Source organism: Rousettus aegyptiacus, unplaced genomic scaffold (genome assembly GCF_014176215.1).
Source record: "Rousettus aegyptiacus isolate mRouAeg1 unplaced genomic scaffold, mRouAeg1.p scaffold_m13_p_12, whole genome shotgun sequence".
NCBI classification, from domain to species: domain Eukaryota; kingdom Metazoa; phylum Chordata; class Mammalia; order Chiroptera; family Pteropodidae; genus Rousettus; species Rousettus aegyptiacus.
In genome coordinates this window covers 10,903,199-10,913,352 of record NW_023416287.1, presented here as the reverse complement: position 1 = coordinate 10,913,352, position 10,154 = coordinate 10,903,199, and the positions used below count along the sequence as shown (strand labels likewise).

The 10,154-nt window shown below is 44.1% G+C and overlaps 1 protein-coding gene across 1 annotated transcript; it reads left to right on the top strand.

Moving 5' to 3' along the window:
• Positions 1 to 6,122: 6,122 nt before the first annotated feature.
• SLPI (secretory leukocyte peptidase inhibitor) lies at positions 6,123 to 8,730 on the top strand. The gene is made up of 4 exons (XM_036229092.1): positions 6,123 to 6,235; positions 7,084 to 7,245; positions 7,657 to 7,806; positions 8,574 to 8,730. Exons 1-3 carry the CDS (start codon positions 6,151 to 6,153, stop codon positions 7,803 to 7,805), a joined length of 396 nt encoding a protein of 131 aa, XP_036084985.1. The 5' UTR covers positions 6,123 to 6,150; the 3' UTR covers position 7,806; positions 8,574 to 8,730.
• The last annotated feature ends 1,424 nt before the right edge of the window (positions 8,731 to 10,154 follow it).

Genomic DNA, 10,154 nt, shown 5'->3' with positions numbered 1-10,154 from the left:
ACCCCTTTCTCTTTCTTCAGCCTTTTGGGGAGATCCTTTAGGGTTTGTTAAAAAAAAAAAAAAAAGGATGAGTATACTGTTTCACATTCAGTTTTGATCAATTCCTGCACTTCTATTTTTCTGCTATTTCTCTTTCAGTGTCTCCTGACACTCAGATTCTCTGTTGGTCAGATTCCAAAATCTGACCTTGGGCCCTGGGGCAATTTGAGTCCTATTTTCTGTGCTTAGACTCCATGAAATGTGTACACATTACCCTGAGATAGAGGACTCAGCTTTTTTGCTATATTTTCTCTGGTCCTGCTGCTGGCGGCTTTTCTATTTGTTTGGAGTAGGGTGATCTAGGACTAGATTTAGAACTTTAGGTTGGAAACAGAGAAAGACGTGCCTTAGTTCTAGGCTACTTTAGAGTCTAAAATTTAGGCCATTATAAATTAGGAAAAGAAACTCTTGTCCGTTGCCCAGCTTCGCTACCTTGACTCTTAGTTTGAGGGATGAGTCCCTAATGTACCTAATAATGAAGCGTTATTTAGCCTTACATTTTCTCACTTTCTACTACATGATTCTGTCTTGATTAGGGATCACACAGGGGTTTCAGATTGCAGAGAGTAGGTTTCAAAAAATGTATTTTTCTTTGACGCACACCGTAAGCAAATTTTTGAAAAACTACACATTCCTTAGAATGTTTCAAGTTGACATATACTATTTTTCCTCATAATTTGCATAGTTGCAAGTGATAAATTTTATGTCTATAATGAATATTGTCATTTAAACCAAATGGAGACCTCACTCTGTTTAATGTTTCTAATGGAATTTAATCACCACCTTCACCTGAGGTAATTATCTATTAGAAAAAAAAAAACTAACATGTTGTTTCTTTTTCTAATTTTCTCCTGCTTCTCTACTCTCTTTCCCTTCATTGCCTGAACAATTCAAAGGAAAACAAAAGGGCGAGTGGGTTGGTTTGGGACCTTTGAAAAGCAGATGTCAAGGCAAGAATAGATCATCAAGAGTTTCTTGGGGGAAGTGCCTATGAGGGCTAAATGGAAGACAAGGAGATAAGGAAAGCCCAGGGCCCACGATGCAGGGCTGACTTCTGTGAAGGGGGGAGGGTGGAGAGCTGTAGAGGAAGAGTCTCAGAATACAGTACAATATTAAAGAAGTGTCAGCCAGGGAAAGACAGTGCTTGAATTAAAGTCATCTATCAGAGGTGGCCCGTGTCTCTCAGAATGGGTCAGAGATGGAGGATTCTGACAAGGTTGGTTGGGGGTGAGTGCCTCTTCCTTTCCAAGGGCCGGAGCTCAATCAAGTCCTTCCACTGATCCCGGGAAAGGGAATCCTGACAAATAGGGACCAAGTTCTTTGTGAGCTTCATCTGGGAGGATGGCCGGCCCACCTGGAATCATCCTCTGACGAAACGGCTCTTCCTGCCGCATTCGCTCTGTCTCTGTCATGTTTTGTCTCGCTCTCATTCTTGGCATCGCCTTTGTTCTCTCGTTCTTCATCTCATTCCTTCTCGTGTCTATTTGGCTTTCTTTTCATTTCCGGTTTATTTGAACCTCTCTCTCTCTCTCTCTCTCACTCTCTGCCTGCCCATCTTTAACTCTCACTTTTTGTTAAATGTTTTCACATGCTTATCTTTATTTTCTCCTCCCTCTGGTTTCGTCATTCTTCCTTCGATGTGTCTCTATCTTTCCCTGGGCCAGAAACACCTACATGTGAAGCTTACACTTTCCGTGCCAAGCCGGCGACTTCTCTCGTTCCCCACTTATGAGGCGGTCCTTATCGCCTGTCTCCGCCTTGTGACCACTCCCCCCAGAGCCTTCCTCTGGGTTTCTGGGGCCTCTTTTCACCTGGGAAGATGGTCCCTTGTGCGCTTGTCAAATCCACCTCCCTCCTTGTCCATGTTGTCTGTCTTCAGAAGAAGAGGAAGCTGGAGTCCCGCCTCCTGCAACCCGTCGGCGGTGCCCCGCCTGCCCGCCCGCACTGTGCCAGAATGAGCATCAGTGCGCAGAGGAGAAGCGCTGTCCTATCGTTCGTTGCACAAAGGGCAGAAATCCAGCGAGGGTCCCGTCTGCATGGAGGCGGCAAAGACTGAGACCAAGGATGGAGAGTCGTGGGGTACCGGTGGGGTCTCCCTCTGAATCTGGTCGGGGACAAAGCTTAGCTGGGTCTCTGCCACTGTCAGCTTTATAAATCTTCTTGGTTGCTTGATCAATTAGTGGAACCGTGAGTCAGCCTGACTGTAGGTCAGCCGCCAGTCAATCCACTGGGTTTAGTGAATCAGGCCTTCCTTCCTGAGATGCTGAGGATTCAGCGTGGGGACTGACGGCAGGAAAAGTGGTTGGCGTCTATGGAGCAGGGCAGGGCTTGGCTGTGGTCCTGGCTAGTAGAGCATCTCAATCTCTGAACTTGCTCCCTCCAGTCCGCGTAAAGCCTGGGAAGTGTTCGTGGTGAAAGGCACTTGGAAGATGCTCCACCCTTCAAGCTATTGCAAAAACAATGCTCAGTGCTGATACGACCTTAAGTATTACAAGGGCAAGTATAGGAAGTGGCACCTTGTCCCTAAGGAAAATAAGAAGAAAGGCTAGGCTCAGATCTATGACCCACCCGCCGTCACCCTCCCCCAGTGTAGCCCAAACCTGCTGGAGCTCTGCCTTCACTGGCAAGGGGGCTGTCCCACGTGTAACCCCCAGCAGAAGCCCCAACCCTTCAACACCATCTCCCACAGGCCTCCGGACCAGCACTTCTATTCATGACCTCTCTGACCTGAGCCCTGGGAGGGAGATGGCCTTCAGATGCTTGGAGACGCAGCCCTAGAGATAAACAGAAGGACAAAATCCAGGTGACTTTGGGTTACGCAAAGATTTCTCACATACAACACCAATAGCAGAGAAGAAAAAAATGGATGATTTCCTCGATTTTAAAATTAGGATTTCTTCACAATTAAAAACAGTTGCTCTTTGAAAACAGTCTTAAGAAATTAAAGACAGGCCACCAACTGGAAGAAAATATTGGTGAAATACATATCTGACAAAGTACTTGTGTATAGAGCATATAAAAAGCTCTCAAAACTCAACAAGAAGAAAACAAACAAGCCAATAAAAATGGGTAAAATATTTGAGCAGACACTTCACCGAGGAAGACATACCGATGGCAAACAAGTGTATGGAAATATTCACTCCAGCATTAGTCTTTAAGAAAATCCAAAGTAAAACCTCGATGAAGTGAGATCTCTCACACACTGCTGTTGGGACTGCAAAATGGTAAGATGCTCTGGAAATAATTTGGCAATTCACTCTAAAGTTCACAAGCACTAGTCCCAGATATGACAAGAGAAATGTAAATGACATCCACACAAAAACCTGTAAATGAATGTTTATAGCAGTTTTATTCATAATCGCCAAAAACTGGGAGCAACTCGAATATCTTTCACCTGGTGGCTGCAAAAGCAAACTGACATGTCTGCACAATGGAATACTACTCAGCCCTGACAAGGGACAAACTACAAACAACGTAGATGGAGCTTGAATGCAGTATGCTAAGTGAAAGAGGACATACTCAAAAGGCTACATGCAGTTTGATTCCATTTGTACAACACCCTCAAAAAGGCAAAACTATGGGGATAGAAAACACATCAAGAGCTTGGAGTAGAGAAAGAGATTGACTCCATAGGGTGCAAGAGAACTTTGCAGGATGATAGACCTCTCTCTCTCTCTCTCGATTGTGGTGGTGACTACGTGGCTGTATGCTTTTGTCAAAACTCATAGAACTGCACAGTAAATTGGGTGAATTTTACAATAAAGAATACAAACACAGTCCTTCTTCTTTAAGACCTTGTATTCTCATAGAGAAGCATCCCCATAAACCAGCACCAACTAACTTCAGTGATAATCATTAAGAAAGTGATAAGTGCAGGGCAAGATTCCCAACTCAGATGGGAGAGAGAGAGAGAGAGAGAGAGAGAGAGAGTCAGTCTTATGTACAAAGGAACCATATTGTAAGAAGAATAATGCTGATGTTTAGTACTTTACCTAGGTGATTGTGTATCTTCATGATGAGCGATGCGAGATAACAGGCTTTCTTTTTAAAATATATTGTCTTATTTTAATCAAAGTTATCCATACAGATAGATTGAAGAGTCACATAGTTTCACAAAGGTTGTTGTGAAAAACAAGTTTTTGCTTACCACCGCCGTCCCCAAGGCAACCATGTTTACCTTATCATATTGGCACTTAACCTCTCTCCCTGCCTCTAAGCAGTAGTCATGTGGTTACATCTTCACTTTTCAGTTTTAGATATAATCTATTGCCTTACCACGATTGAAAATGAGGTTGCCATCCACTTCTTTCCTCCCTACACCTGCAGCACATAGGCTCACCCATCTCTCCTCCTCTCTCCCATTAAAGTTATGTAATAATCTTGATTCAATCTAACACCACTGTTTACATTATTATGACTATGTAAACACTTGTCACAGCTGAACGATGTAGTAAATTTTACTACTCTTCTTTTCTGGCACAGCTGTTTTTCTCTCTGAAATGAAGAATTGTCATGTTTTGCCTTTGCTTCATTCTTCATGTAGCTATCACCTTTCGGCCACGAACTCTTCATCGCCGTCTAGCAGATGTATTTCCTAGAGTCCCCTAACCTGCTCCAATCTGGGCTGGTGGCCCTAGATTTCTGGTATTCAGCTGTCACTCTGAGATTTTGTCACCACCATCACGGGGGTCCCTTCTTTTCTCCCCTACATACTGTTTTCTGAATCCCATTTTTTTTTTCTTTATTTCACTTTAATTGGCTTGCACGCAGTTAACAGTCGGTAAATGAGAAACTTCATTAGAATCATGGAAGAGCAGTGGGGTCACTGTGGGGGCGTGGGAGAACTTGTTGAGCATGTTACATGGCTCTCCTTTCCTACCTGGCTGCTCAGCTGACTGCTGAGACCAGTCCTATTGGTCCATGTCAGAAAAAGCGGCTCAGATGCGATTTGCTTCACATCCAAGTCACTTCCAATTACAGTGCCAAGGGGTAGTGCGTTCACTGTCCTCAACGTCCTTCTACCTTATTTCAAATCTTTCTTGGTGACCCAGTCAGTTATTATTATCCCCACTTTACAGCTGGGAAGACTAATGCCGAAAGAGGTTTTTATTCTGTCTAGACTTCTGTTATTCAATGAGGGTTCTTTGAGAACCCCCCATGTGACTGACAGAGTGCCCGGAACTGCAGGCGTTATATTGAAAGAGGTCGAGAGAGAACGAGTAAATGTGTCACCTGAAGTTTAGGAAAAGGAGTGGTACTGAGTAATGCCCAAGAATTCAGGAGTGTGGGGAAATCAGAGTACACCGAGAGGCCACACCTCACGGACTGTTCCAGAATTCTAAGAAGTGCCTTTGTAATGGATGTCCTTCTGTTCTGCCCTTGATGCTCCCTCTTTCCCCCTCCCCCACTCGCCCCAAAGGCAGGTGTTTCTGGGTCCCCTAAAGTGTTACAGAATGGTTTTATGACCAGCCTGGTGACACTTCCTCATCACCCCAAGTTCTATGTTTCCCTTTCTTGGCCTCAGGTTCAACCCTGGGACAGAAAAGAGCCACCAGCACTTTGGGTAGCAAGGTCACAGTTTTTGCCTGAATTTCCTGCTTATGAAAGAGCAGCAAGGAGGGTCACAGCAGTTCTGGTGGGGCTATACCCACAAGGAGAGGCATAAAGGGTGAGGCAGCCTTGGCCGCCGCAGACCCACCTGTCCTCACGTTGTTGTGGTGCATTCAAATCTAAGACTCACGGAGCCACTTGGGGTGAATTACGACCCTTTATTAGCCGGCCAGCAACTGATTCTCTCCACTGCGTGAGGTCAGAGAATCAGCCCCGAGCTTCCAGAGGAGGCAGCTTATAAAGCCTGAAAACGCGTCCTGGCGGCCTTGATCAAGCAAGCAAGCAGATTACAAAAGCGGAAGTTGACTGTTAGCGTCTGGTACAAAGATATATTGTATCTGAGGGACTCTTAAGTCTTACAGCAAACAGGGCCTGGTAGACAGTTTTGTCATCTGCATCCTGGCGGCAATGTTGTTTTCCTTGGGAGCTGGCGCCTGGAGGTATCATTCCCTGTTTCTCCCGTGTAACTAGCTTACTGTAAGAATTTTCCACTCCCATAATATGAAGCCCAGCAGCTTCGTCGCCTTTGTCGTGCTCCTGGCCCACGGAACCCTGGCATCGAGGGCTGTGGAAGGCGCTAGCAAAGGTGAGTCAGTCTCTCAGGCCATGCAGATGCCAGGTTCAGCGATGGCTCTGTACAGCCTCTTCTTTCTGCCCAGGGGCTGCCCTGGAAGCCATGTTCCCAATCCGGCCCCTACCTAACTTCAAGCATCTCTCTGAGGCCTTCAGCTAAGAGTCTCTGAGCAATCAGAAATCTACCTTTCGTCAAATGGACCTGTTTACCCCAGTCTCTGTCTTGCTTTTTCTTTCTCTACAGCTCCTTCTTTACTGTTTTATCTTTTTCTCTGTCACATTATTTTGGTCTCAGTTTTATTTTGAAATTTTTTGTCTTACGGCTCTTGTTTTGATGGTCACTTTCTCTTTCTCTATTTACTTATCAGTCGATCTTCCCTCTCTGCCTTCCTCCAGCCAGAGTATCTCTCTCCCTCTTCTTGCCCCTGGTCCATATGAGCTCTATGCAGCCACCTCCTGCCGCTGGCTTATACTGGCTTAGGACAGCTGATTGGTAAGTTTTCAGGACTTTTGTGAGCTAGTTTCATCACATTGATAGCTTGAAATCAATCATGGTGGGAGTATTTATACCATGAAAATTGGCGAACACTACAAAGTCTCCTGCTTCATGGTGTTTATCATCAAACCACCATCTGTATCTTTTTTTCTTGGGCCATCGACTCCCTCCTGGTTCCGTGCTTGGCTGAGCTTAGCACTGCCCCACACCTGTCTTGAAATGAATCCCGACTGCTCCTTCCATCCTTTTGCCGTCAGCCACCTGGGTTACGTTTTCTCTCTCCTCCTGGGAAGCTGGCTCCTTGTCCAGGGTTGTGGTCATGACTCAGAATCAGCTCCTTCTCCATCTTTGTTCTTACCCTACAGAAAAAGCTAAACATGGAGCCTGCCCCTTCATATCCCCGGCAATATGCCTTGTGTATGAACCCCCTCAGTGCCACAGTGACTGGCATTGTCCCAAGAAGCAGAAATGCTGTCAGGGCCTTTGTGGCATCAAATGCTTAGATCCTGCAGGCCCATCAAATCCAGGTAAGGAAGTAGAGTCCTGGAAAAGGGGACCAGGCAGATTTAAGCTTGAGGGCACGCGTCTTGGAGAAGTTGGCGGGGGATCCTCTGAACTGGGCCGGATGGTGGGGCAGAGCCAGGGCTTGTCCACTCCCAGCTCAGTCAATGGGGCAGTAGGTGAGCCAGTAGCCAGCTGGCCAGTCAATAAGTCAACTCACTGACTGTAGTTAGTCAATCAATAAGTTCATCTGTCTCAGACACAATACTGATTGGGGCCCCTTAGTGAGAAAGAGTATCCTTCGGGACTTGCTCAGGCCTCTGTTCAGGTACTGAGGTGGGGGAGGGCCTGATTCCCATGCATGGGATAAAGATGGGGATAGGAGCTTGGGTGGTATCTATGGAATCAAGCCTGAGTTGTGGCTTTCATCTCACCAGTTAAGGTCAATCCTGGGAAGTGTCCAGTGTCCACTGGCCAGTGTAAGAGACTCAACCCCAGAGACAACTGCCTGAATGACAGCCATTGCTTGAACGGTTTTAAGTGCTGCAAGGGGATGTGTGGGAATTTATGTGTTAAACCACTGTGAGGTAAGGCGAAGACCTGGCAAGATCCACATTCCTCCCCCCACTCCATCCCTGTACAGCCTCCACATCCTGGTGTCCCTCCATGTAAGGGAGGATGCTTGGCCCTTCCCCATACCCTACCACCACCAAGCAGATCCTCTGCCCTTCAATGTCATTTGTCCCCAGTTCTCTAAATAAGAAGTCCCCAAGGTCACCTGTGATTGGTAATGCTGGGTTCTGGGGGAGAAGGACTCTTGGAATGAGCCAGGAGAAAAGAACTATGGGAAGGAGACATGAGTTCTATCTTTTAATATCATCTCTTCATGACTATGAGCAACTGATTGTATCTTTTGTAGCCTCAGTTTCTCCATCTGTAAAATGGATGCAATTATATCCAATGAGACACTAAATGCAAACATACTTTTTAAGACTCAGAGTGCTGTGCGTACTGAGAGAGTATTGCTCTGGTTATACCTTCAATTGTCTGAGTTATCTGGGACCACAGGAAACCCTAGTATGATGCATAGATGTAGGGGCCTCTGAGGAATCCTCTGGTCAAACACCCTAATTTTACCAGAGGGAAGACTGAAACAGAGAGTCAGCCCCTGGATTTGTCCTTGATTCCCAGATCAAAGACCAGCGCTGTTTCAAAAATTCCAGCACCATATTCTCACTCTACTTATTCCAAGGGACTTAATGCCTGATGGCAGGAGGCCCCTCTTGGTGAGAAGGACGTAAGAGTCACTTGGATTGTTCCTGTGGTGAGGCTCTGTTTTATTTTCTTCCTACAGATTTGTTCTTGTCAGTTCAGTAACATTAGGACTTCCTGGTATGTGTGGTCTGGGGATTCTTTTATCTTCCAAGCCTGGAAAAAAATGTGAGTACCTTGATGAAGATGTATCTTTGTGACCAACACTTCCTTTGGGGCTAAGTTCTGACCTGCATCATCTATGTAGCCAGCATCCAACATGAGGCTTGGCACACTACAGAAAATGTCTGTTGGTCAGTGACTAAATAAATGTACAATTTCTTCTGCATTTTCATCTTCCTTGACTTACTGAGTCTGGTCTAGAACATGATGGGTGAGACGAAGAATGAAATGTCTGTATGTATGATGTTTCCCCTACAAATTATGAAGAAGAAGAAGGAAGAGAGGGTTTAGAGTCAAGTAGATATGCGTTTAAATCCTGCATCTGTATATTACTGGCTCTGTAATTTTGAGCAAATGACTTTGAACCACTGAACCTCAGTTTAGTCATTTGTAACATGGGGATGACAATAGCAATAGCAATTCCATAAAGACATGAGGATCAGAGGAGATAATATGTGAAATAAATAGCCCAGTGATTGTCACATAGTAGGATCTCAATAAATGCTAGACTTACCTTAGGGTAAAAAGGCTTTCTTAAGCAAGGCAAAAAAAATTAAGAAAATGGCTGATAAATTTGACTATATCAACATAAAAAATTATAAATACAAAGAGTTGAAAGACAAACGATAGCTTTGAAGTACATATTTGGGATCATTATAAGAGACAGAGAAACAATGAAAAATATGTGAAGAATTTCTATGAATCAGGAAGAAAAACAACAAAGCTCTTAGAAAAAATGAACTATAACCAGATGAGCAATCGAAGAAGAGATAGTATTATAATAGATGGTCAATACGAACATGGAAAGAGCTTCAACCTCACTAGTTATCAAGAACAGCCAGTTAAAACAACATCTTTCAACCATCTTTCATCCATCAGAATGGCAAAAATTAAAAGGCTACAGTATAAATTCTCAGAGACTTTATTAGTTTGCTGATGCGCATGTAAATTGGTACAGCCACCTAGCAGAGAGACTGGTTATGCCTAATAAAACTGAAAACACACATAAGCTATCATTTAGGAATCTCCTTTCCAGAAATATAGGCAGGAGAGCCTAAATCATGTATTAGGATGTTTATTATAAGATTGTTCCAAAGACTCAGAAACTAAATGGCCCTCATTTGTGGAATGGTTAAATTTTCATACCTTGTTATGCTATAGAAAAATTAAAATAAATGTATGTGAATCAGCATGGAGACATATCATGAAAAAAGTTTGTTAGGAAAATCATATTGTTGATATAAATATGTAGTACAAAACATTTATACATATTTAAAAATCACGCGTAGAACGGGAAGCCATTTATGGATATATACCAAAGGATACACACCAAATGTGAGATTATGGCTTCCACCAGGGAAGAGAAATTGAAAATGGAACTGGTAGTGTTGTCCAAGGAGACTGATGGTTTCCTTCAAGATTTATCACTTGATAACAAAAAATATATATATAATACCCTCATTCTAGGTACTTCTAATATTAAATGTTGGGGTAAAACAAA

Coding starts and splice junctions, on each gene's coding strand:
- SLPI (XM_036229092.1), top strand. CDS start 6,151: ATGAAGCCCAGCAGCTTCGTCGCCTTTGTCGTGCTCCTGGCCCACGGA. Junction 6,236..7,083: donor TGTGGAAGGCGCTAGCAAAG/GTGAGTCAGTCT, acceptor CTTACCCTACAG/AAAAAGCTAAACATGGAGCC. Junction 7,246..7,656: donor TGCAGGCCCATCAAATCCAG/GTAAGGAAGTAG, acceptor TCATCTCACCAG/TTAAGGTCAATCCTGGGAAG.